Genomic DNA, 27868 nt, shown 5'->3' with positions numbered 1-27868 from the left:
GACGGGGTGTATAGCCCTTGGGGGCCCCTGTCTGGAGGTGGCCTACTTTCCTCCAGGTCCATGTATTATGTAGGAGGGTCAGGATTGGGGGGACGGGGTGTACGGCCCCGGGGGCCCCTGTCTGGAAGAGGCCTAGTTTCCCCCAGGTCCATGTATTATGTAGGAGGGTCAGGATTGGGGAGACGGGGTGTACGACCCCGGGGGGCCCCTGTCTGGAGGTGGCCTAGTTTCCTCCAGGTCCATGTATTATGTAGGAGGGTCAGGATTGGGGGGACGGGGTGTACGACCCCGGGGGGCCCCTGTCTGGAGGTGGCCTAGTTTCCTCCAGGTCCATGTATTATGTAGGAGGGTCAGGATTGGGGGGACGGGGTGTACGACCCCGGGGGGCCCCTGTCTGGAGGTGGCCTAGTTTCCTCCAGGTCCATGTATTATGTAGGAGGGTCAGGATTGGGGGGACGGGGTGTACGACCCCGGGGGGGGCCCTGTCTGGAAGTGGCCTAGTTTCCTCCAGGTCCATGTATTATGTAGGAGAATGGCCGGCCGGGTTAACCCTTTGTCAGGCAGCTGGCAGCGCTCCGGCTCCGGGGGAAGGGCAGCTGCTGGCTGGTGATTCTCGCAATGAGTTAACAACGCAGTGATTACACATTCATCTCCCATCCCCCCCATCCTGCCCTCCCCCCCCTCCGCCTGGCTGCAGCTGCAACACAGAGACTCTGCAGAGCCGAGCCATCGGGGCCCCAAAACTGACCGGTGCACTGGGAGGGGCCACGCTCAGGTAGGCCTGTGTGAGGGTCAGTATATAAATTAGTATATAGATCGGGGTGTCAGTATATATAAATCAGTATATAGATCGGTGTGTCAGTATATAAATCAGTATATAGATCGGGGTGTCAGTATATAAATCAGTATATAGATCGGGGTGTCAGTATATAGATCAGTATACAGCTCGGTGTATTGCCAGGCACTGAGTGGGGATCTATAGGGGGGTGTGAAGGGGGAGGGACCCCCCATACGTCTCGTATATTTCTATTTTCTCCCGTTATTTGCTGCGCCAGCGTCCTCACATGACCCCGCTCCACCAGGAACTCCCTACATCTCCTTCACTGAAAGATGACCCTCCGTGTGTCACCGCTCTGCAGACCCGACTAATATCTGCTACAGTGTAACCTATGGGATGTTGTATGCCATTACATTGGTGGTCAGTGGGAAGAATGTTCCTTACATTAGTGGTCAGTGGGAAGAATGTCCCTTACATTGGTGATCAGTGGGAAGAATGTCCCTTACATTGGTGGTCAGTGGGAAGAATGTCCCTTACATTGGAGGTCAGTGGGAAGAATGTCCCTTACATTGGTGGTCAGTGAGAAGAATGTCCCTTACATTGGTGGTCAGTGGGAAGAATGTCCCTTACATTGGTGGTCAGTGGGAAGAATGTTCCTTACATTGGTGGTCAGTGGGAAGAATGTTCCTTACATTGGCGGTCAGTGGGAAGAATGTTCCTTACATTGGTGGTCAGTGAGAAGAATGTCCCTTACATTAGTGGTCAGTGGGAAGAATGTCCCTTACATTGGTGATCAGTGGGAAGAATGTCCCTTACATTGGTGGTCAGTGGGAAGAATGTCCCTTACATTGGTGGTCAGTGGGAAGAATGTTCCTTACATTGGTGGTCAGTGGGAAGAATGTTCCTTACATTGGTGATCAGTGGGAAGAATGTCCCTTACATTGGGGGTCAGTGGGACGAATGTCCCTTACATTGGTGGTCAGTGGGATGAATGTCCCTTACATTGGTGGTCAGTGGGACGAATGTCCCTTACATTGGTGGTCAGTGAGAAGAATGTTCCTTACATTGGTGGTCAGTGAGAAGAATGTTCCTTACATTAGTGGTCAGTGGGAAGAATGTCCCTTACATTGGTGATCAGTGGGAAGAATGTTCCTTACATTGGTGGTCAGTGAGAAGAATGTTCCTTACATTGGTGGTCAGTGGGAAGAATGCTCCTTACATTGGTGGTCAGTGGGAAGAATGTCCCTTACATTGGTGATCAGTGGGAAGAATGTCCCTTACATTGGTGGTCAGTGGGAAGAATGTTCCTTACATTGGTGGTCAGTGGGAAGAATGTCCCTTACATTGGTGGTCAGTGGGAAGAATGTTCCTTACATTGGTGGTCAGTGGGAAGAATGTTCCTTACATTGGTGATCAGTGGGAAGAATGTCCCTTACATTGAGGGTCAGTGGGACGAATGTCCCTTACATTGGTGGTCAGTGGGATGAATGTCCCTTACATTGGTGGTCAGTGGGACGAATGTCCCTTACATTGGTGGTCAGTGAGAAGAATGCTCCTTACATTGGTGGTCAGTGGGAAGAATGCTCCTTACATTAGTGGTCAGTGGGAAGAATGTCCCTTACATTGGTGATCAGTGGGAAGAATGTTCCTTACATTGGTGGTCAGTGAGAAGAATGTTCCTTACATTGGAGGTCAGTGGGAAGAATGTTCCTTACATTGGTGGTCAGTGGGAAGAAGGAGGAGGACACACCCAAAGAGCTCTCTGTGAGAACCAGCCCTTTTCAAGCCTGGGCCTTGCTTGCTAGCTTGGCCCAGGAACAATGCCTGATCCTGGGGGAGGCCCTGGGAGGGATCCCCCTGATGACACGGGGCCTAGTGAGGAGGAGGTGGAGGACCTGTCTGTGGGTCCAGGCCCTGGTGAGAATGCGGATGTCTTCAGCCAGAAGATTATCAATCGTTTTAGGGCGATTGGGAGAGCGGAAGAAAAACTTAAAGTTTTGAAGGCTGAACACAAATCCTTCAAAACCAAGTATTTCCAGGCCTGGAGTAAAAATCGCACAGCCATGAAGCCTGAGTTACAGGAATTGGAAGAAAGGGTAAAGGAACAAACTTTATTATTGGAAAGGCTGAAAGACAGAAGTGGAGCATTTAAAGAAAAATTTGACAATGAGAGGCGATTTACCAGCCAAGCATCAGCAAGTTCTGTGGATCAGCAGCCTCCGTTAATGGATGACCAGGCTCCATCTGCCTCTGCACCTCTCCCCCCATGCCAGAACTGGGAATCACCAGCGGCAACCAGCCAGGGGGTTGAGAGTGGACATGGATCCCTGACATTCATCCAGCAGATGGAGTCACCCCTGAAAGCAGACAGGTTTGTATTTTCTGATGATCCATCAGAAATCCCTGAGGATGGGCAGAGGAGATACAGGCCAGCAAAGCCAGTAATGGTGGAGAAATCCCAGTACACCATGCTGCCATCCAACATGTCTGCCCCATCTGCTGTAGTGGATGGTGTCCCAGGTGAGAAGGAGCTCTGCATACAGCTACCTATGGGAGTTACCGCTGTGGAGAAACCGAGTGCAGACATGCAAGCCCCGGACCATCAGACGAATGTGGATGGACCTGCATTAAACACCCCAGGCATGGATTTTGCTGGTCTGGCTGAGACCAGTAGTCCCACGGCAAGCAAAATGGCTGCCAGCTCCAAAGAGCCTGCTTCATGTTCACCTGAGCCTCCCAGTCTTCCAGTGCTGATTGCTGATGGGGGAGGGGATCAACATAGTTCTGGAAGTGGAATGGAAGTAGCAATGGAAATATCCTGCAATGCTTTACCTGCTGCTGTGTTAAAACAGAATGCTATTTCCACAGCTGAAAACCCTGTCCTAGTGGAAGAGAAGATGACAGCTGGAGTTCTTACCAATGCAGCAGCAACTATGGATTCTGCTGTGAAGACAACAGCAATAATAAGTATCCCAGCAAGTATAAAAAATGACAATGTTAAAGCAATGAATGTGGTGGGTGGTGGTGAAGGGGTTAGTAATGCTGGGAAAAATAAAAATGACATTTCTCCTCCTGCTCAGCAGAGGAAAGATTCGATTGCACAGATCAATCCCGAATCTGTGCAATCGTTATCTGCTAAGTGTGTGTCAGATAATTTAAAAAAAACTGATGGATTTTCTGCTGGGAGGAATGTTGGAAGCTATGCTTCATCTTTGGGGAGTCACACCAGGGTGGGTGGTGGGAATTCTGTTATTAGTCAAAATTCAGGAAGGTTTGGTGGGTATAGGAGGAGGAATGTGGTACAGTTGAGGTGGGTGGGGGATGGAACTCCACCAGTAAGGGGGAGGGTGGCTGAGTTGATTTTGGAAATGGGGTTTAAAGCCTGTGATATTTTTGCTTTAATTTGCCCGGTGGGGAGTTATGAATTTGATTTGTCGTTTGTAAAACCTGAAAGTTTGGATCTCTTCTGGGAGAGATATAGGAGGTGCAAGGGCCTTCAGCAGTGGAGTGGTTTGGTGCCAAAGGTAATTTCAAGGCAGCCTCTGATAAAATCAGTGACCATTTTGGTGCGTAACGAATCCATACCAGAGGCTGATTTATTAGTATGGCTACGCCGATATGGCGAGGTCCTCACTCCACTGCGGAAGGTCCTTGATGAGCATGGGATATGGACAGGGGCCTGGACAGTGTCGCTAAAATTGGGGGTGCTGGGCGATGTAGTTCAGCACCTTCCCTGCTCAGCCTTTCTGGGTAGGGATAGGCTGACCATTTTCTACCAAGGTCAGCCTAAGGTGTGCAATAAATGTGGTGATAAAGGCCACTTTGCATCGTCCTGCACCCACAAGAAGTGCTCACTGTGCCAGGATTTAGGCCATTTGGCCAGAGAATGCACCCAGATTCGGTGCAATTTGTGCCAGCAGCTGGGTCATCCATATAGCCAGTGCCCAGAGGCACTGCATAACTTGCCAGGATTGGAGACTGAGCTGCAGAGGCTTGATAAAGAAGATGAAGCAGCTGAAGTTAGAGAGGAAATTGTTGTTGCCCCTCCTGTGTCTGTTGTGTCAGATTCTGTTTCTCCTAGTGATGTGGTCCCTGAGTCTGTGTCTGTTGTGTCAGATTCTGTTTCCCCTAGTGATGTGGTCCCTGAGTCTGTCCCTCCTGTGGTTGTTCCTACATCTACTGTGCGTAGATCCTCCAGACTAGCGGAAGCTGCTGGGGGGGCGGGTATAGTGGATCTTCCCCCTCGGCCTACTCCACCTCCAGTCCCTGTCTCTCGACACCGCAAACGCGGCCAAGAGGGTGCAGGGGTGCTGGATGGTGGTGGGGTCGATGGGGTTGAGGGAGGGGTGTCCATGTCCCATGTCTCACCCTCTGTTGTGGAGGATTCGGATGAGGAGGGGTGGGAGAGGACAAAGAGGAAGAAAAAGAAGAAGAGGAAGACCAGTAAAGCGGTCACTTCTTCCTTACAGTTAGAGCCAGGAGGGGTTCCTCTTGGCAACACATTTTCGGTTTTATCAGGGGAGGAGTTAGTATCCGATTTATCTACTTTATCATCTATGGATGAGGGGGAGTCACATAGTGTAAAGAGAGCTGTTTCGGGTGATGAGAGTGTGGTGGAGGTTAAGAAACGACTACCCCAATCATCCTGATGGCAGTGCCCGCTCTGATAAAGGTGGCGACCATTAATGTCGCCAGCGTGAAGTCTGCAAGAGCTCGTGATATTGCCTTATTTTTGCTCAGTGAGTTTGATGCTGAGATTTTATTTTTGCAAGAGACCTGGCTCAATACTTTGGCCGATGTCCATCTAGCAAAAAGGGAGTGGAGATGCGGTCCCTCCTTTTGGTCTCTTGCGGCTGAGCCTTGCAGCGGAGTTGCGGTTCTTTTTAAAACCGATATGGTAACGTGCCGGCGGATAATTGAGGTAGAAATGGGGAGATGCATGGTCTTAGACGTCTCTGTTAGGGGGCAGGACCTGCGCCTGATCAATATCTATGGACCGCAGTCAAAATGGGACAGGAAATGCCTCTTCACAAAGATCAAGCCCTTCCTTTTTACATCCCAGCAGGTTGTCTTTGGAGGTGACTTTAACACCATAATTAGGCCTGAAGACAGGAGGGTCTCCATAGACAGGCTGGGTTATGATAGCGTTTTTCTTAGAGATATGGTTAGACAAGCAGGCCTGGTAGATGTGCACATTAAGCACTGCCCTGGCAGCACGGGATTCACGTTTCAGAGAGGGAATAGTCAGAGTAGGATAGATAGGTTTTTTTTAAAGGAGAACTCTGCTTTCTCGGCTCCTGAGTTGAGGGCGGTGGAGTTCTCTGACCACTGTATGCTGTCTGTGACTCTGAATGCCTCGGACACTCCACCCAGGGGAAGGGGTACCTGGAAACTGAATTCGGCTCTCCTGGAAGATGTAGAGGTAAGACAATCCTTTGAGGATTTTTTTCAGGCACAGGTTTCTATTCTGGACTTTTGCAGCAGTAAGTCAGAGTGGTGGGAGCTTGTGAAACAAAGGGCGATTGGACTTTTCAAGGCCATAAGTAAGAAGAAGCAGCTTGGTATGTATATTGCCTACCAGCATTTGCGGAGGAAGCTTGATCGTCTTGTCTCGTATGGAGGAGATCCAGGGGAGATCTCGGAGGTAAAGCTTCTTCTTAGGAAGTGTCAATACGACCGGCATGCCTCCTTGGTTCTGGAGAGAGATTATGGGAAATATCACTCGCCTGATCCTTACCAGAACTGTAAGCAAGGCATAGCAGTTAAGACGGTCATAGGTCTGAGGGATAGTACGGGTTCCCTGGTGAAGTCCAGATCAGGGATCCTGGAGATCTTCAGGTCATATTACGCAGACCTTCTGGGAAGAAAGGACCTTAGTCGGGACAGGATGGAAAGCTTTCTGGATTCTACTCCAGGATTGGGAAATGATACATCGCCTTTGATGGATTTGACAGAACCAATTTCAGCGGATGAGGTAGTTCGTGCTATAGAGAAGCTGGCTACCAAAAAGTCGCCTGGGCCAGATGGGTTGACAGCTGAATTTTACAAGTGTTTTAAGTCCATTCTGGCTCCCTTTTTAACGGAGGTTTATAACAGCTGTTTAGATGAGGGTTCTCTCCCTCCCTCCATGAGGCAATCCGCTGTGATTCTTCTGTCAAAAGGTAAAGACCCCTCAATAATTGAGAACTGGCGCCCCATCAGTCTTCTCAATGTTGATAGAAAGATCTTGGCGAAGATTCTTTTTTGGCGCTTGTCGTCAGTAGCAGGCGATTTGTTGTCCAATCATCAGCACTGCTCGGTCCAGGGCAGAAGTACCTTTTCAGCAATTTTAGCTGTCCGGGAGGCTTTGGAGCGATGCAGGGCTGCTGGATGGAGAAAGTACTTGCTGGCATTGGATCAGGCGAAGGCTTTTGATCGAGTCAATCATGAGTACCTGTATTTGCTACTTGGTAGATACGGCCTGCAGGGGAGGTTTATTGATTGGCTGAAAACATTATATAAAGGGGCTGAGAGCTTCCCACTTGTTAATGGTTGGGTTGGACGGCCTTTTGAGGTTGGCTCTGGGGTGCGCCAGGGGTGTCCTTTGAGCCCCCTGCTATATGTATTCGCAATCGATCCCTTCATAAGAAGGTTAGAGAGTGGATCGTTGTGTGGGGTGCCTTTGGGCATTGCTGGTGTGCCGCCTTTGAAGGTCGTGGCCTATGCCGATGATGTGTCTGTTATTATCTCTGGGATGGAGGAGGCGCAGGAGGTGGTCTCTGTGATAGAGCAGTACACTGAGGCTTCTGGCTCTAAAATCAATCATGAAAAGAGTGAAGTTTTCTGGATGGGTGAGGAGGGTGAAAGCTTCGAACTTCCGGATGCCTTCCCAGAGCCCCAGCAGGAAATTAAAGTGTTGGGCATCAAATTTGGTCCTGGTGACTATGGTCATCGAAATTGGGAAAGCAGGTTGTTGAATTCCAATGCCAAGGTGGCAAGCTGGAAGAAATGGAAACTTTCCTTGAGGGAAAGGGTTGACTTGATTAAAACTTACCTGATCCCAATCTTTTTATATGTCAGCTTTGTCTGTATCTTGCCGGAATCTCTCTATGCAAGGGTGTACAGCTGCTTTTTCCAACTGTTATGGGGAAATAGGCTGAACCTGATCAAACGCAATGTAACTTACCTGTCCAGGCGGGAGGGTGGTCTAGGAATGGTCAACCCTATAGTTTTCTTTTCTCTGCTTTTTTTAAAGTATAATCTTGGTAATATGTTAGCAGAGACCCCGCCGGGATGGGTGGGTATTTTTCAATCTTGGTTTAGGCCTTTTCTGCGATGCTGGGAAGATGGCGGGCCAGTGAAAAGTCTGAGAGTCCGACATGGCAAGCTTCCGGCTTATGTTGCCCCGTGTCTGAAAATACTTAGGCAGTGGCAGGTGACAGTGGGGGATATCAAGTCCCTCCCCAGAAAGCTTCTGGAGAAGAGGATTTTGGGCTCTGCTTTCAGTGTGTCGCTGACCTTAAGGGATTGCCCAGGCCCCGTAATGAGGGAGGGGTTGCGTTTAATTAACTTAGGAAGAATCCCTTTGAAGTTTAGGGATCAAGCCTGGCTCGCTTTCCATGGAAGGCTCTGTGTGAGAGGGAACCTGAAGCATCGCCCTGTGGATGATCGGGATTGTCCTAGAGCGGAGTGTGTTGGTAAAGTGGAGTCTATGGACCACTTTTTGCTCCAGTGTCCCTTTAACATAGAGGTGTATAAAAGGGTGGGGAGGGCTCTAGGCATCCCCTTTCTCTATCGCATGAGTTATGCGGAGTGGGTGTACGGGGCATTCCCGACTCTCTGGGATTTTGATTTGGATACACTTTTTCTAGTTAGTATAGTTGTCCGTTACTTCACGTGGAATGCACGGTGCCAGATTACCCTGCGGAAGAAAGTCCTCCCTGTCGAGGTGGTGGTGTACGATATTCTGGGTGAGGTTGGGAAGATTCGGGGTCTTGAGAAGGGCAGGGAGCCTCGAGCGGTCTGGATAAGGGCGTGGAGGAATATCAGACCTGCTTTTGGTGAACTGTCCATCTCTGGGTGAAAAGCTTTTTTCCTATGCTATTTCTTTCACGCCCTTAGCTTTTGTTAGTTAATATCTTCATTTTTGAAGAAGGGCTGCATGCATAATGGGAGTGGTTTTGTTTCTTGACCTCGCAGGTTTGATGTCTGGTGTGGTGGTGTGAGTCTTATTAAGATTATTTTTCCCGGTAATGATGTGTTTCATGATGTGAGTTTTGTTTTTGCTGTAAAGCCATTCTTTATTTGAGAGCAGAACTTGCTATGTATTTTTTTTTTTCCCTTTTCATGTAAATATGTATATATTTATTTATGTATATTGATTTTATGATTATTGATTGCAAGACTTTTAATAAACAAAAATTGGGAAGAATGTCCCTTACATTGGTGATCAGTGGGAAGAATGCTCCTTACATTGGTGATCAGTGGGAAGAATGCTCCTTACATTGGTGGTCAGTGAGAAGAATGTCCCTTACATTGGTGGTCAGTGGGAAGAATGTTCCTTACATTGGTGGTCAGTGGGAAGAATGTCCCTTACATTGGTGGTCAGTGGGAAGAATGTTCCTTACATTGGTGGTCAGTGGGAAGAATGTCCCTTACATTGGTGGTCAGTGGGAAGAATGTTCCTTACATTGGTGGTCAGTGGGAAGAATGTCTCTTACATTGGTGGTCAGTGGGAAGAATGCTCTGCTTTGAGATGGCTAAAAAGGTATTTAGTGTCAGTGGTATGTTATCTACCCCTAGCAACGTGTGGAAGGACCTTGGTTAAAAATAGTTACCATAAACACCTACCTTTCAACCCACCTTCAGAACATGCTCTTCCTCCTCCAGACCTTCTCTACCTTCTTCAAACCTTCTCTACCTTCTTCAAACCTTCTCTACCTCCTCCAGACCTTCTCCAACCCCTCTAGACTTTCTCTACCTTCTCCAGACCTTCTCTACCTTCTCCAGACCTTCTCTACCCTCTCTGCCCCCTCCAGACCTTCTCTATCTTCTCCAGGTGTGAAGAGTCCAGTTACCTTCCTTAAATTAGTACCCAAGGAGTTCAGAACATTTTTTACAGGGACAAAAATAGACTAGACCCCAATGCAAATGTCTGTTTAAACACAGGAAATTGGGGCGAGGGGCTGGGGCATAGGATTCCATGTTCCCTTGCCCTATTACAGAGCTGAGTAGAGGGCAATGGGAAGGCGTTGTCAGGCCAGTCTTGTCTGGGAGCTGTGGAAGGGCAGAAAGCCATCAAACAGAGAACACTGCCTTCCCATTGTACTCTTCACTTGGCGAGAGATGGTTTCTGCTGTTATTTGATGTTGATTGACTGAGGTGTATGACCATTTAATTGATGAATACAATTTTTATAAATCGGAAGTGTTTTCTCATTGCATATCTCTGCCTTCTCCAAACCTTCCATACCTTCTCCACTTTCCCTTGCTCTATCACAGAGCTGAGTACAGTAATGGACTGGGGGCAAATATGCAACATGTGATGTGAGCAGTGAGTCCAGCTTGTGTAATAAGGAATTGGATTCCCCCTACAGGACCTCCCAATGCTACCACAGCCACTACCACCTGGCATCAGCCTACACCCAGGGCTGCTGTTAGAATTTGCGGGGCCCCGTACAGACTACCTGGCAGGTCCCCCCCAAGAAAATATTAAAGATATATTTAGCTAAAATTACAACAAAATCACTATTATCAGACACAAATATAACATAACTCGCATAACTCCTGATTGAGATGAGAAAAATATACAGGCTGGGCAGTTGGAGCTCAGTGATCAGAGAGACAGAGGAAGAGAAACAAAGTTACTAATAAACTCCTGAGCAGAGATAACATTAGAGCCAGTGCTGGGAGGGGGGCCCACACAGGGAGGGGGATTAGTCAGAGACAACTGTCTCTTTCTCAGCAGATAAAAGCTGATAGCAGGGAGAGGGACAGATCAGATTCAGGTGCTGGAGGAAGATTTCTGTATTTGTTGTCCATCACTAATCCCCCTCTCTGTGTGGGCCCTCCTGTGTGCTTGGGCCCCCTACAAGAGGGCTGGTGGTCCCCCCCTATCAGCGGCCCTGTCTACACCCACTCCTTCGACCCACTATACAACCAACTGCCCATGGACATCGACGACGAAATCTTCACATGAGAAAACACTTCCTGATAGATAAAATGTTTTTTAATCAGTTAATTGTTCATACTTACACGTCAACCAATCAACATAAATTAACAGCAGAAACCATCTCTGGTGAAACGTAGAGTGCAATGGGAGGGCGCCGTCAGGTCTTGGATGGGAGAGGTGGAAGGGTGGGAAGCCACCAAACAGGGAACACTGCCTTCCCATTGAACTCTACGCTTGGCCAGAGATGGTTTCTGCTGTTAATTTATGTTAATAGCTGAGGTTTAAAGCGGAGATCCGGCCTCAAAATCGAAAAAATCTATTTTGGGCCATCCGCTTGCTGAGGGCCACCTGAAAAAGAAATGGATACTCCCAATTTTTTTTTTTGGTCACTTACTTTGATATTGAAGAAAATATACTCACCTTCCTTCCACTTCCTCCCTCGGCGGCCGCGGCCCACGCTGTCACATCCGGCCTGCGATGACTCCTGGGAGCTGAACGTCATCGCTCCCAGAAGTCAATACGCCTGCACCGGCCCCGCTCGTCACTTCCGGTGTAGGCGCGGCATTCCCTGCTAAACAGCTTCTGGGCATGCCCAGAAGCTGTGCAGGGATGCCGCGCTTGCACCGGAAGTGACGAGCGGGGCGGGTGCAGTGCATTGTGGGACTCCGACATCACCGAAAAGAGGCCGCAGAAGAGGACGCGTTGGCTTCAGCTGCCCACACCTGAGATGGCAGCGCTGGAGAAGAACTTTTCAATGTAAGTATTTCTTCTTACAAGTAAGTGCGGCCCGGGACAGTTCAGAGGCTATCCATTGTGGAATGCACTAGCCCTGACTTATCTAAAATTCACCCCCCGAGGCCGAAACTCCGCTTTAAGTATTACCATTTAACTGATAATTAACCACTTAAGGACCGAGCCTATTTTTGACACATTTTGTTCACAAGTTAAAATCAGTATTTTTTCCTAGAAAACAACTTAGAACCCCCAAACATTATATATATTATTTTAGAAAAGACTCTGGAGAATAAAATGTCGGTCATTGCAATCATTTTTGTCACGCGGTATTTGCGCAGCGGTCTATAAAGCGCCATTTTTTTGGAAAAATTTTGAAAAATCACATTTCACTGCATTTAAAAAATACTAAACAGTAAAGTTAGCCCATTTTTTTTGTATATTGTGAAAGATGATGTCACGCCGAGTAAATAGATACCAAACATGTTACGGTTTAAAATTGCGCCCCCCCGTGGGATGTCGACAAACTACAGTCAATAGAGATCTCAATCTGCGACGCTTTAAATTTATTTAACGGTTACCAGTTTAGAGGTAGAGTGTAGCTCTTTTTTTTAAATTATTGCTCACACTCTGGCGATCGCGGCGATACCTCACATGTGTGGTTTGAACAGCGATTTCATTTGCGGCTCGACTTGCGTATACGTTTTTTTTTGTGCGCGAGCTAACGGTGACTGGGGCAGCTAAATTTTTTTTTTTTTTTTTTCCCATTTATTTTATTTATTTTTTTAACTTTATTACAGTTTTAAAAAAAAAAAAAAATCTGATCACTTTTATTGCTGTCACAAGCAATGTAAACATCCCTTGTGACAGCAATATGTCGTGACAGATACACTTTATGGAGGGATCGAGGGTCTAAAAGACCCTAGACCCCTCCACTACACTTCCCTGTATGCAAAATGCCAAAAACGGCGTTTTTGCATACAGCCGATTTTCAAATTTGCCGCCTTTTGCGGCACAGTAACCCGGAAGTGACGTCATGGACGCCGCCTCCGGGTTACGTCAACGGAGCCCCGATCGATGCTGTTTCCGGCATTCATCGGGACTCCATCCAGCCGGCGGACGCGCCGGCTGGGTGCTCGGGGCTCCCGGTGGGACGGGAGCCCCGAGCAAAGCCACGGAAGGCGGCGGGAGGGGGGGGACGTCCCCTCCCGCCCCCCCGGGTACCGATCGAGCGGCTCCCGAGCCGCATCGGTCAGTACCGACGGAAAGCCAACCGTCGGCTTCAAACCACGGTACCGGAATGATGCCTCTAGCTAGAGGCATCATCCCGGTACACTACCGCAAAGTTTACTGACGTAGACCTACGTTAGTATGCGGTAAGTGGTTAAAACCTTTTTGTAGCACTGCCCCCTTGAGGACTGCTGGATATTACACTCTCAGGTCCCCCTGGGTTACTGTTAGCAACACTGGCATTCACAGATTAACACTTTAATTCTTGGCTCAGTCAATGATCAGTCCAGGGGTATGTAGTTGTTTTTGGGGTTTTATTTTTAATAGGGATGGGGGAAGGGAATAGTGGGATACTCCAAATTAACTATTCACAAGTTGCGAGGACTCCTATCTGAAGATGCAGCCAGACTGCTGATCCAGCTTGCCACTTAGGTAGATTTGTGTTTTTAGTTTCTTGCCAGAAGACTTGGTGAACTACGTTTATCTTCGGGACACTCTCCTCAGTATCCCTTTTCTGGACTGCTGACACCCGTCCATTGACTATCCTACTTTTGGGGTGGCCCCCCTCAGGTCAGGCCCCTCGACACGATCCCCTGTACTCACGGTACAGTTTTTCTAGGGTCTCCAGTGTCTCCCCACTCAGTCAGCTCCTGGACCTCTGGGTTCAGCTCCGTTCCTCTGGTCCCCAGGCCGACCGCCTGTGACCATGTGCCAACTGCTACAGAGGAGGAGACAGCCGCCACCCTCCCTGTGGGACTTTGCTCTCCAGCCAAAGATCCCGTAGCACATGTGCTCCTGGCTTCTATACAGTATCCCATAATGCACCGAGACAGCCGATCTCTGCCAATCACTGGGACTGTATCAAAGCCTGTGTACCCATTGGTCAGGTCTCCTCCCACTGTCCAACATGCCTCCCTATTGGACCAACATGCCTCCTCTAGACTCAATGAATCGCATACTGAGCACACAGAGCAGACCTCACTCACTGATCCTGCTCTCTAGTAAGCAGAAAGCAATATAGATTTTCCTGCTGTTCCTCTAATAGGCAGACAGAGCCAAAAAATATACTCTCTCACTAGCACCTACCTAGGAGGGTGCTACACTCACCCCCCACCAAACCGAGCCATGTCCTCACTAGCACTTACCTAGGAGGGTGCTACACTCACCCCCCGCCTAACCGAGCCATGTCCTCACTAGCACCTACCTAGGAGGGGGCTACACTCAACCCCCACCAAACCGAGCCATATCCTCACTACCACCTACCTAGGAGAGTGCTACACTCACCCCCCACCAACCAAGCCATGTCCTCACTAGCGCCTACCTAGGAGGGTGCTACACTCACCCCCCGCCAAACCGAGCCATGTCCTCACTAGCGCCTACCTAGGAGGGTGCTACACTCACCCCCCGCCAAACCGAGCCATGTCCTCACTAGCACCTACCTAGGAGGGGGCTACACTCACCCCCCACCAAACCGAGCCATGTCCTCACTAGCGCCTACCTAGGAGGGTGCTACACTCACCCCCCGCCAAACCGAGCCATGTCCTCACTAGCACCTACCTAGGTGCTACATTTCAGAAAGGGTTTTGTCATCACATATCACATGCATATTGCATCTCTACCTTCTCCAGGTCTTCTCTATTTTCTCCAGACCCTCTCTACCTTCTCCAGACCCTCTCTACTTTCTCCAGACCCTCTCTACTTTCTCTGGACCCTCTCTACTTTCTCCAGACCTCCTCTGCCCTCTCCAGGCCTCCTCTACCTTCTCCAGGCCTCCTCTACCTTCTCCAGGCCCCCTCTACCATTTCCAGACCTCCTCTACCTTCTCCAGGCCTCCTCTACCCTCTCCAGGCCTCCTCTACCTTCTCCAGACCTCCTCTACCTTCTCCAGGCCTCGTCTACCTTCTCCAGGCCCCCTCTACCATTTCCAGACCTCCTCTACCTTCTCCAGGCCTCCTCTACCCTCTCCAGGCCTCCTCTACCTTCTCCAGACCTCCTCTACCTTTTCCAGGCCTCCTGTACCCTTTCCAGGCCTCCTCTACCTTCTCCAGACCTCCTCTACCTTCTCCAGGCCTCCTCTACCCTCTCCAGGCCTCCTCTACCCTCTCCAGGCCTCCTCTACCTTCTCCAGACCTCCTCTACCTTCTCCAGGCCTCCTCTACCCTCTCCAGGCCTCCTCTACCTTCTCCAGGCCTCCTCTACCTTCTCCAGGCCTTCTCTACCTTCTCCAGGCCTCCTCTACCCTCTCCAGGCCTCCTCTACCTTCTCCAGGCCTTCTCTACCTTCTCCAGGCCTCCTCTACCTTCTCCAGGCCTCCTCTACCCTCTCCAGGCCTCCTCTACCTTCTCCAGGCCTCCTCTACCCTCTCCAGGCCTCCTCTACCCTCTCCAGGCCTCCTCTACCTTCTCCAGACCTCCTCTACCTTCTCCAGGCCTCCTCTACCCTCTCCAGGCCTCCTCTACCTTCTCCAGGCCTTCTCTACCTTCTCCAGGCCTCCTCTACCCTCTCCAGGCCTCCTCTACCTTCTCCAGGCCTTCTCTACCTTCTCCAGGCCTCCTCTACCCTCTCCAGGCCTCCTCTACCTTCTCCAGGCCTTCTCTACCTTCTCCAGGCCTCCTCTACCCTCTCCAGGCCTCCTCTACCCTCTCCAGGCCTCCTCTACCTTCTCCAGGCCTCCTCTACCTTCTCCAGGCCTTCTCTACCTTCTCCAGGCCTCCTCTACCTTCTCCAGACCTCCTCTACCTTCTCCAGGCCTCCTCTACCTTCTCCAGGCCTCCTCTACCTTCTCCAGACCTCCTCTACCTTCTCCAGACCTCCTCTACCTTCTCCAGGCCTCCTCTACCCTCTCCAGGCCTCCTCTACCCTCTCCAGGCCTCCTCTACCTTCTCCAGGCCTCCTCTACCTTCTCCAGGCCTCCTCTACCCTCTCCAGGCCTCCTCTACCTTCTCCAGGCCTCCTCTACCCTCTCCAGGCCTCCTCTACCTTCTCCAGGCCTTCTCTACCTTCTCCAGGCCTCCTCTACCCTCTCCAGGCCTCCTCTACCCTCTCCAGGCCTCCTCTACCTTCTCCAGGCCTCCTCTACCTTCTCCAGGCCTTCTCTACCTTCTCCAGGCCTCCTCTACCTTCTCCAGACCTCCTCTACCTTCTCCAGGCCTCCTCTACCTTCTCCAGGCCTCCTCTACCTTCTCCAGACCTCCTCTACCTTCTCCAGACCTCCTCTACCTTCTCCAGGCCTCCTCTACCCTCTCCAGGCCTCCTCTACCCTCTCCAGGCCTCCTCTACCTTCTCCAGGCCTCCTCTACCTTCTCCAGGCCTCCTCTACCCTCTCCAGGCCTCCTCTACCTTCTCCAGGCCTCCTCTACCCTCTCCAGGCCTCCTCTACCCTCTCCAGGCCTCCTCTACCTTCTCCAGTCCTCCTCTACCTTCTCCAGGCCTTCTCTAAAGTTTCGCAATTTTAAGTTGTTTTTAATAATGAATGTGAATAAACATTTTTACTTTTCAATATTGTATATGTTTTTTTTTGGTGTAGCTCTCTTTAAGTCCCATGGACATTTTAGGTATTTGAGTGCTGACTACTCTTAACCTTAACCTTAAAGCGGACCTTCACCCTTGACACACGTTCCTTCCATTCCACCCCTCCTCCCGTCCTGCAGAAGTATTGCGCTTTTTTTTTGGTTTACTTTTTTTTTTTAAAAATGTCTGGCCCTGTCTCCCCGTGCAGGTCATTTGCCTAAGGCACACTGCCAGCTGTGCCTCCCGGCATAGGCACGCCACCTATCCCAGGAGGCATAGCCTTTCATTCAAGGGAAGGAGGATTGGGAAGGCCTATCAATGTGTCTTCAAGAGGCCCGCCCGCTGAACCTGGAAGAGCTGGCGGTCCTCTCGATGACGTCAGAAAGAACGTGGTAGTGCAGGACAGTGGTTAAAGGGCATGAGAGGATCTCAGCAGGACAACGGTGGATCCACTGGATGGGTGAGTATCTAAAATGTTCAGATACCACCTTCAGGTAAGTGGGGTCAAAAATAAATAAATTGGGGAGGGTGGAGAGGAGGTCAGCCGGAGGTCCTTTTTTAGCTGAGTGAAATATAGTTGGTAAAGCAGAGACAGGCCAAACTCCAATCAGTGTGTGAGCTTCCCCACTCAACAGAAGATGATTGTTTAATTGACTTCTGTCGGCTCCTCTGGGTGCCGCTGCCAGAATACAATGTCCTGGCGTGGCAGAATCCTCCATCAACTTCTTTCTCCATAGGGGTTTCTATAAAAAGAGAGAATAGAAAAACAAGACCAAATGTGAAGGGATGAGCTCTGCTTGGTGGACATTCCAATGTCATCACTAAGTCTTCTCTCCCCACAGTGTCAGCCCAGCAGGGATCCAGAAGGTGGGTGAGAGATGTCAGGAAAGGGAAGACCCCCACGGAAAACCAGCAGCGTCAGGATGGTCCTACAGGTGAGGGTCCCCTGCGGGGGCATTTCTTGGCAGACACCTTGTCCGGGGGGGTCATTCTCAGAACAGTCAATCCTACAAAATGTCTTCCATTTCCTTACAGGACTGTGAAGACTCTTCTCCGCCCTCCATAGTCCGAGTCACCATCCCCAAAGTGCCGCTGACCAAGAAGAGGTGAGTCTGCCGCGTCCACCACAAAAAAGCTCAACAACACATGACAGCTGGATCGGTAAATCCAAACTGGGAACCAGAATAAATGTAAAAAATACTAAAAGACCTCCTGTTAGATGTCTCAATGTTTGGAGATAATGGCAGCCATGTTATCACCGACCTCAACCATGTGTATGATATTCTCTTCTGTTTTACAGCAAACAAAGAGAACCACTGGCACTGATCCGAAGAAAGCTTCTCTCCAAGAGCCAGGTAATCCAACCTCCTGTTCTAAACTTCTGGAATGATCTAGATTTAACAACTACTCACCTCATAATGTGAACTGCTATAGTCAGTGGCGGCTGGTGAAGTTTTAAGATGGGGGGGCGCAAGACCCCGCCCTTCTATTTTGACCCCTCCCGTTTCTCAGAAGCCCCACCCCTTATAGACTCCATGCATTTTGTCCCCTGTATTTTGCTTGTGTGAACAAATTCTCCCAATATATCACATATTAAGGGGTCTCTCAGTACTAGTATATCCCATAATAGGAAGCAGGGGCCCTATTATGGGATATACTGACTGAGAATGGCACAAACCCCACAGTACAGACCCCCTAGCACAAACCCCACAGTACAGACCCCCTAGCACAAACCCCACAGTACAGGCCCCCTAGCACTAATCCCACATTACAGGCCCCCTAGCACAAACCCCACAGTACAGGCCCCCTTTCAATGCAGTGACAAGCGTACATGCCCCCTTTCGATGCAGTGACCAGCATACATGACCCCTTTCAATGTTGTGACCAGCATACATGCCCCTTTCAATGTAGTGACCAGTATACATGCCCCTTTCAATGTAGTGACCAGCGTACATGCCCCCTTTCAATGTAGTGATCAGTATAAATGCCCCCTTTCAATGTAGTGACCAGTATACATGCCCCCCATTGCAGTGACCAGCGTACATGCCCCCAATGCAGTGACCAGCGTACATGCCCCCAATGCAGTGACCAGAGTACATGTCCCCAATGCAGTGACCAGCGTGCGTCCCCCCTTCAATGCATTGATCAGTGTACATGTCCCCAATGCAGACTTTAGCGTGCGTGCCCCGTTTAATGCATTTAACAGTGTACATGTCATGATGTCCCCAATGCAGAGTTTAGCGTGCGTGCCCCCTTCAATGCATTGATCAGTGTACATGTCCCCAATGCAGAGTTTAGCGTGCGTGCCCGACTGAGAGCAGTGCACTTACCTGGAGGCTGGAGCCCTGTGAGTCACCGCGGCTTCTCCTCTCTCCGACTCCGTCCTCGTCGTTCTGCGGGAACCAGCGGGAAGGTCAGCAGCATCTCGGCCTCTCCTCTTCTTCGTTCGGCGGCGAGCGGCGGGAAGGTGAGCGGCGCTTCTCCCTCTCGGCCTCTCCTCTTCTGCGGCGGGCGGCGGGGAGGTGAGCGGCGCTTCTCCCTCTCTCGGCCTCTCCTCTTCTGTGGCGGGCGGTGGGGAGGTGAGTGGCGCTTCTCCCTCTCGGCTTCTCCTCTTCTGCGGCGGGCGGCGGGAAGGTGAGCGGCGCTTCTCCCTCTAGGCCTCTCCTCTTTTGCCGCGGGCGGCGGGAAGGGGAGAGGCACTTCTCCCTCTCTCAGCCTCTCCTCTTCTGCGGCGGGCGGCGGGAAGGTGAGCACCGCCGGCTTCTTCTCAACTCCTCTTCGGCGGTGGGAAGGTGACCGGGCGGTAACAGTGAGTGACTGATGCACGCACCGGCACCGCCACCAACGAGGTCAGTAGGGATGTCCTGAATCATGATTGGTCCAGGCTGGAGTCTGGACCAATCATGATCCAAGACATCACAAAAGGGGGTGGTGTAGCGCAGTGCTCTGCGCCACAGTTACGCCCCAGAAGGCCGCCAATCTGCGCCTCTGCCGGGTGGAAAACCCCACCCCCCCCCCCCCCCATAGCCACCAATGAGTCCGGCGCCCCTGGTGGGCAAAACATGTATTTTTTTTTTTTTTTATCTTTTTTTTTTCTTTTTGGGGGGGGGGGGGGGCGGCACCCCTGCGCCCCCTATTGACCGGCCGCCACTGGCTATAGTCCAGATTCATCCTAAATATAGAACCATTTATCCAACTGTCCATGCAGAGCCTCTGGATTCTATGCTGGATACATCATAAATTTAGAGTCATTTATCCAACGGTCCATTCAGAGCCTCTGGTTTGTAGACCAGATACATCCTAAACATGGAGCCATTTATCCAACTGTCCATCCAGCACCTCTGGTTTATAGACCGGATACATCCTAAATATAGAACCATTTATCCAACTGTCCATCCAGAGCCTCTGGTTTATAGACCGGATACATCCTAAATATAGAACCAGTTATCCAACTGTCCATCCAGAGCCTCTGGTTTATAGACCGGATACATCCTAAATATAGAACCATTTATCCAACTGTCTATCTGGATCCACTGGTTTATAGACAGGAAACATCCTAGAAATAGAGTCATTGATGGTTTATGGCATATACAAATATTTAAACTGGATACACAGTTCACCAGAATGGAATACTTATAAGGCTCCGCCCTCTAATTATGAATGCGGGTTAAATGCTTGTTTTTGGAGTCATAAAGAAGGTGGCAACATGTAAACATCTATAAAATAAGGTGTAACTGAATACTGTTCTTTCACTCTTGCAGGAAGTCCAGGAGATAAAGATCCTTGGCTATGGAGATGACAATCTCTCGGAGCAGGACAGCCCCCTCATCACTCATCTCTCAATGAAGAACGAGCTCCTCCAGGAAGATGAAGTCTGCAACAGATTTCAAAAGAATGAGGTGGCCACCCAAACCGCCCCCATTTATTGCTTCAACACCATAGAGGAGATTGTGGAGTTCCTGAACAGCTGCAGCAAACCTGAGGAGTGTAGTCCTAAGTCTATGTCCTTCACTGATGAGCCGCCCGATGAGCTGGGAGGAGAGGATGTCATCTCCAACGACGAGCACATGAGAACACTCAAACTAGAGATAGAAGAAGATGACGATGATCAACCAATTGTTTCCCATTTGTACCCCAACCTGCCCTTCCACTACGCCTCCACGTCCTCTCCATCGTTCCCTGTGGTCAAGCGGAGAAGAAAACAACGTTTCCACTGCGAATGGCAGGGCCCAGTCACCATCATCAGTTCCCCCAATGTACCGACTCACGCTATGGAGCTTCGGGTGGATGAGGACCTTGCCATGTCCATACGAAGGCAGGTGGACATCAACAATCCGGGGCCATTTGGCTGGCAGCTGGCAAAGCTGCTCTTTACCGAGGAGGAACTTTATGGACACAACTTCAACGGGACAGACCAAAAGATGCCCCTCAGCCCCCGGCGAGTCCATGCCATTCAACATGCCTTTCATGACTACTTCCCTAGAGATATAGCAGATGAGGCCCTGGCCAAAGGCCGCACTGCCATTAACCAAGGGATAAGGAACATGTTTTATGTCCGCAACCGTAAAGATGGAGATTATCTGTAACTTGAGCTCAGTACGGGGCACCAGAGACTGGAGCTCAGTACGAGGTTCCAGAGACTGGAGCTCAGTACAGGGCCCCAGAGACTGGAACTCAGTACGAGGTTCCAGAGACTGGAGCTCAGTACAGGGCCCCAGAGACTGGAGCTCAGTACGAGGTTCCACAGACTGGAGCTCAGTACGAGGCACCAGAGACTGGAGCTCAGTACGAGGCACCAGAGACTGGAGCTCAGTACGAGGTTCCAGAGTCTGAAGCTCAGTACGAGGCCCCAGAGGCTGGAGCTCAGTACGAGGTTCCAGAGACTGGAGCTCAGTACAAGGCACCAGAGCCTGGAGCTCAGTATGAGGCACCAGAGACTGGAGCTCAGTACGAGGTTCCAGAGTCTGAAGCTCAGTATGAGGCCCCAGAGACTGGAGCTCAGTACTAGGTTCCAGAGACTGGAGCTCAGTATGAGGTTCCAGAGACTGGAGCTCAGTACGGGGCCCCAGAGACTGGAGCTCAGTACGAGGCCCCAGAGACTGGAGCTCAGTACGAGGCACCAGAGATTGGAGCTCAGTACGAGGTTCCAGAGACTGGAGCTCAGTACAGGACCCCAGAGACTGGAGCTCAGTACGAGGCTCCAGAGACTGGAGCTCAGTACGAGGTTCCAGAGACTGGAGCTCAGTACAGGACCCCAGAGACTGGAGCTCAGTACGAGGTTCCAGAGACTGGAGCTCAGTACGGGGCACCAGAGACTGGAGCTCAGTACGGGACCCGAGAGACTGGAGCTCAGTACGAGGCACCAGAGAATGGAGCTCAGTACGAGGTTCCAGAGACTGGAGCTCAGTACAGGACCCCAGAGACTGGAGCTCAGTACGAGGTTCCAGAGACTGGAGCTCAGTACGGGGCACCAGAGACTGGAGCTCAGTACGGGACCCGAGAGACTGGAGCTCAGTATGAGGCACCAGAGACTGGAGCTCAGTACGAGGCACCAGAGACTGGAGCTCAGTACGAGGCCCCAGAGACTGGAGCTCAGTACGGGGCCCCAGAGACTGGAGCTCAGTACGGGACCCGAGAGACTGGTGATCTGATCTCAGATTGGAAGGTGATAATTTGGTCTCCGCGATGACCTAAGGCCTGTGACTTGTGGGAGAAGCAGCCTGGACTGTGCCATTCAACACTGCACATCTCCATGGAAAACACCAATTTCCTTCTTTATGACAGATGCTCAATAATGAACTCCTAGCACATGTCCCATCTCCACTCCCCCATTACCAATTACCCACCACTTCCTCTCCATCCTTAGCCAAATCATCTCATTATATAATAACCAACATTAAGTTCTGGTCATTTCCCTCCATCACCCACCTCACTCTACAGCTCCCCCTTGTGGAGGCCCTCTGCTGTATGTTATAGCGGACTCCTTGTTTTAGCTCTGCTTGCTGTTTGCTCACTAAATGACTTCTTCCTGTTTAACTGATAAAGCTGTACAGCTCTGTTCTGTCTGGGTGAATTCGGTGTTTATAAGGTGGGAATTTAAAGTGCTAGCTCATGTGGTTTACACATAGACAGCAACATAATCAGAATTAACCTAGAGCGGGGGTGTCAAACGCAATTCAATTTCAGGCCGCATCAGCATTATGATTGCCCGGTTGTATCTGTAAGAGTAGAAGTGCAGAGCACCCCCCCCCCCTACATCAGATGTCAAACCCCCCCACCTCCCATTACAGTGCACCCCTCTTTTTTTGTGCTGAAATGAAGCTGGGAAGGAGTTCTGTCCTCGTCTCTGCTGCCGACTACTGATACAGGGGGTGGGGGGGCAGGGAAAAGCCTCTCTGCGGCTGCATGGGGAAGTGCTGGATCTGGTGAATGAGTTCTGTCCTCCTCTCTGCTGCATACTGCTGAGACGGGGTGGGGGCAGGGAAAAGCCTCTCTGCGGCTGCATGGGGAAGTGCTGGATCTGGTGAATGAGTTTTGTCTTCCTCTCTGCTGAATATTGCTGAGACGGGTGGGGGCAGGGTTTGAGCCTCTCTGCGGCTGCACATAGAAGTGGAGAAGTTCTGTCCTCCCCTCTGCTGCCAACTGTTGGGACAAGGTGGGGGCAGAGACTTAGGGGGAGTGCAGCTACATGCGAGGTGCTAGGACCACACAAAATGACCTGGAAGCCCTAATAAGGCCCGCAGGCCTTGTGTTTGACACATGACTTAGAGCAATTGATCGAAAATAGCTTTATCAGTATACTAGAGACGCTTGTCTTCGACAACTAGCTGCGTACGCACAAGGATCAACAACATGCTGGGTATCTGAGCACTTAATACTTCCCCTGATATTGACACACCACCAGGGCTGTCTTTAACACAGGGCAAAAGGGGCAGCTGCCCTGGGCCCAGTCATTGTTGTGGGGCCCAAAGCAGCTGCCCCTTAAGCCTGCACTGTCTGAAAATATTTGATATGTGAATTTGGGAGGGCCCAAGAAAATGTTTGCCCAGGGTCCAATCAATGCTAAAGACGGCCCTGCACACCACTCTATTACAGGGGCTCCTAACCAGGGCTGCCAGGTGTCACCACCAAATGTAGGTCACCATTTTCAGGAGGACATTTGAAATTTGTTTTTTTGGTGAGCTATGCTGAGCAAGGGACAGCGGGTGAGTACAATTACAAGCTCGGCAGGTAAGGGTGGAAATATCTGCAGTTGGAGAGCAATAGAATACAAAGCATAGGTGTGCACAGCCTATTGCATTAGGGTGTGCACCCCAAAGCTCAAACACACATGAATGCGTGTGTCTTCATATATATGACACCAGCACACTGACCTCCCTGCCTAAGCACTTCTCTTATGGCAGAGCCTATATGAGGGGGATCTTTCCACTTCTCCCTGCCTGCACACAGTGACAATGGCAATATGCACAAGGTGATTAGGGTGTGCCCAGGCACACTTGGCACACCCTGTGCGCACACCTATGATACAAAGTCATACAGCCATAGTCAACAAGGCTTCCAGAGCTGCTCCACTGGGGCATCGGTGCTCCTGGTGATACACTGAAGATAGATCTCCCATAAGTGTCCCTGAAGGTTCTCACTCATCCAGGTCATGATATTAACATTCAACAACAAGTCACACCTACAGCCATGAGAATGGAATAGTCAGACTTTCTGACACTAAGAATGGAATTGGTAACCAGAACAAAGGGGGGGTCCACAACTCCCATGCTGTTTTTGGCCAATCAACATCTAAACATTCCTTGGAGATTGGATGAAGGTGAGTGGATATAAATGTTGGGGGATCTTCCTGGCACTTATTTGAACTAAAGGAGCACCTTGGATGAGCTTCTAAACATCTTCAACATTCCAGAACAAGTCCAACTGAATGTAACATCTACTACTAGAGGTCTTTAAGTCTTTCCATATACACGTGTGTAGCGGAGAAGTAGTTTAATCTACAGGGTCTCCGCTGGTAGACAGGAAAACAGGTAATAATCCCAATAGGCAGGTACAGCATGCAACAATCCAGGTAGCGTTATACCATCCCTCCCAAGAACTAGACGACACATAGGCTGGGAGTCAACTTGAAAAGATAGTTTATTGAAAACACCGGAGATCTACACTCTGCGAAAACCCCTCCCTCTTTGAGCCATCCCCCACACGAACACACATCCCATAATAAGCTTACAAGGCAGACAGGAACAATAGGACAATGGAATGCAGGTATTCACAATAATAAACCACCACCCCACTGGCATGGGTCTATAAAACACTTCTACCATCTGCAATACATCCCCACACATCTCCTGAGGGACACTGCTCAGAAATATGATGGTCCCAAGTGAAAGAGTTCTCACTCTCTCCACACAAACCACACTCTCAGTGTCCATTCCGCTACAACGTGCAACTCGAAAAATTAGAAAATCATCAAAAAGTTTAATTCAGGAGTTCCCAAACTGTGGGTCGGGACCCACTGGTGGGTCGCGAGCTGCGTTTGAGTGGGTCGCGCTGAGCTGGAAATCACTGAGAGCAGGCCCCCCTTAAATTGTGCTGTGTGAGCCCGTGCAAATTGCAGAGAGCCAGAGTAGTCACATCGCGATGGATTCAGGACCTCGCCCATGCAGTTTACGGAGGCTGGTCTGCATTTCCCGCGAGGAGGATAATTGCATCAGAGTATGTATGTGGGCTGTTATGTAGGATATGTTCATGGGGTGCAGAGCCAGCTCCTTGGTCCTGCTGGCGGCAGCGGCTAGACTGGCGGCGGGATTCTCTCAGCTATAGCGGGCAGAGACCCAGCCTCAGTGTCATAGGAGGACCAGGTGATCAGGAGTTCATGGCAGCTTCTGTGACCCCAGTAGAGGATCTGAAGGAGAAGAGTCAGGACACTAAGACCAGCATAGAGCTCCTCATCATGGAGACTCTGGGTGAGGTGTGCTGGGACCTTGGAAAAGGCAAACAGAGGCTTCACCTTCACTGTGGACCACTGGGAGAGAAAAGAGGGTGAGTGCCGTATAGCCTGCTGATCACTGTCCTGGGGTGGTTGATTTCTGTCCTCTGCCTGCCTTATACTGTCTATGAGGGTTCTGATTACTTACAACTCCGCTTATATGCCACAGGTTTCTGACCCCTCACTTAGAACATGGTGGCCACACATAAGTAAATACTTTATATATTATTTTTATTTATTATTATATTTTTATTATTATTTGCATTTATATAGCGCCAACAAATTCTGTAGCGCTTTACAATATTCAATTACAAGCAAGTGGGTCCCAAAAAATAACTCGATTCAGAAGTGGGTCTCGGCCCAAAAAAGTTTGGGAAGCCTTGGTTTAATTTATTTCAGTAAATCAATTCAAAAAGTGAAACTCATATTATATAGATTGATTGCACACAGAGTGATATAATTCAAGCCGTTCTTTCTTTTAATTTTGATGATTATGGCTTACAGCTAGTGACACCCCAAAATTCAGTACCTCAGAAAATTAGAATATTGTCAAAAAGTTCAATATATACAATGCCTTGAAAAAGTATTCATACCCCCTGAAATTTCCCACGTTTTCTCAGGTTACAACCAAAAAAGTAAATGTATTTTATTGGGATTTTATGGGATAGACCGACACAAAGTGGCCATAATTGTGAAGTGGAAGGAAAATGATAAATGATACAAATAAATCTGTGAAAAGTGTGGGGGGCACTTATATTCACCCCCCCGGAGTCAATACTGTTGGAGGGTTAGTGGTAGGACCTCTGGTGGAAGGTGTGTCACTATATGCAGGTGACACTCTTTTGTACTTGCATGACGCCTCAGACTCTTATTGCAGCATTGATGGTCATTGACAGATATGGTGAATTTTCAGGGGTGAAAATTAACTGGAATAAATCGAGTATATTCCCTCTTAATGACTTAGCCCCCCCCCCCCTCCCTCTTCCCAAACCTACCCCTCTGCAATGGGTTTCCCCGTTCAAATATCTTGGCATCACGATTCGTAATCTTATTACTTAACAGTCAATTTATACCCAGTGATGCAACAGCTAATCACTAACTGCCAGACATGGAAAACGCTCCCTTTAACACCAGTTGGATGTGTGAATTTAACTAAAATTAAATTTCTCCCAAAATTTCTTCACATCTTTAGAAACACCCCAATCCCGATCTCAGCTGCATTCTTCCACCAGTTAGATGGGGTCATTTCCTCCTTCATCTGGGCTGGGGAAGTCCCTAGAATAACGAAGCAGAGATTACAGCTTCTTCCATCCTCTGGCGGACTTGCACCGCCTTGCTTTAGAAAATACTACTGGGCAGCAGTGCTGGTTGCAGTTCGCTGGTGGTTTGCTCAAACCAAGTCTAACCCAGCAGTCAACTTAGAGGCCGCCATCATGGGATCCTATTCTGCGCTGACGAATATGGTGTACAGGGGGACGAGGGCTGCGCTGCAGGCAACAACTTCAGTGCAGACCGTGGTGCAGGTTATTGGAGCGGACAGCACTGTTTCGCCCCATACTCCATTATGGGGCAACCCTATGTAGCACTGCCCCCTTGAGGGCTGCTGGATTTTTCACCTCGCAACTGAATGCAGAAACCTAACACTTTACTTTCCGGCTCAGTCAATGATCAGTTTAGGGTTTGTTATTTTATTTTATATGGGGATGGGAGAAGGGAGGAGTGGGATACTCCAAACTTGAACTATTCACAATGCTGAGGACTTCTGTCTGAGAATGCGGCAAGGCCACAGCTTCATCCTGCCACTCGATGAATCTGAGGTAAAGTTCTTTAAGCACTTATCTTCAGGGTACTCGCCTAGCACCCCCTTTCTATCCACCAGCTGACACCCGTCCTCTGACTACTCTACTCTGGAGTGGCCCCCTTTCTGGTCAGGCCCTTAGACACGATCCCCTGTACTCATGATACTGCTTTTCAGGTTCTTCAGTGTCTCAACCCGATTAGTCAACTCTCTTGGACTTCTGGGTTCAGTTCCTCACATCTGGCTCACCAGGCCGACTGCCTGTGACCATACTCCAACCACAGCAGAAGAGGAGGCAGCCGCCACCCTCCTTCCGGGACTCTGCTCACCAGCCAAAGACCCCGAGCACACTTTTATACTACACCCCACAATGCACCGAGACAGCAGTCTGTGCCTAACCCTGGGGCTGTATCAAAGCCTGTGTATCCATTGGCCAGGTTTCCTCCACTGTCCAATCTGCCTCCCCATTGGGAACACTCCCCCAGACCACATGGATCACACATTGAGCAGACCCAACTCACAGATCCTGCTCCCTATTAAGCAGAGAGAAATATAGAATTTACCTGCTGCTCCTCTGATAGGCAGACAGAGCCAAGAACTATACTCACCCTCTAGAACCTACCTAGGAGGGTGCTACACTTAAGTTACCACCTCTCAGATCCATCCCTGACCCCAGTGTATG

General features: G+C 49.8%; 2 protein-coding genes across 2 annotated transcripts in view; one reads left to right on the top strand and one right to left on the bottom strand.

Annotated features, from left to right (window-relative positions):
• The first annotated feature begins 356 nt into the window (after positions 1-356).
• On the top strand, positions 357-21121 carry LOC309556886 (uncharacterized protein). Its single transcript, XM_082259419.1, has 5 exons — positions 357-775; positions 17242-17334; positions 17435-17505; positions 17700-17754; positions 20161-21121. Exons 2-5 carry the CDS (start codon positions 17278-17280, stop codon positions 20983-20985), a joined length of 1008 nt encoding a protein of 335 aa, XP_082115545.1. The 5' UTR covers positions 357-775; positions 17242-17277; the 3' UTR covers positions 20986-21121.
• Positions 21122-26568: 5447 nt separating this feature from the next.
• The window catches only part of NOS3 (nitric oxide synthase 3), a gene marked incomplete at its 3' end in the record, with an annotated part of 183459 nt that continues 182159 nt past the window's right edge, over positions 26569-27868 (bottom strand). The window contains exon 24 of the mRNA XM_082259052.1: positions 26569-26663. Within this exon, the coding sequence (XP_082115178.1) occupies positions 26569-26663 (95 nt within the window). The remainder of the gene's footprint in view (positions 26664-27868) is intronic.

The sequence above is a fragment of the Pelophylax lessonae genome (assembly GCF_965119305.1).
Source record: "Pelophylax lessonae genome assembly, chromosome: 5".
Classification (NCBI taxonomy): domain Eukaryota; kingdom Metazoa; phylum Chordata; class Amphibia; order Anura; family Ranidae; genus Pelophylax; species Pelophylax lessonae.
Note: the sequence above shows the minus strand (reverse complement) of the source record. Positions and strands in the feature narration are given on the sequence as shown.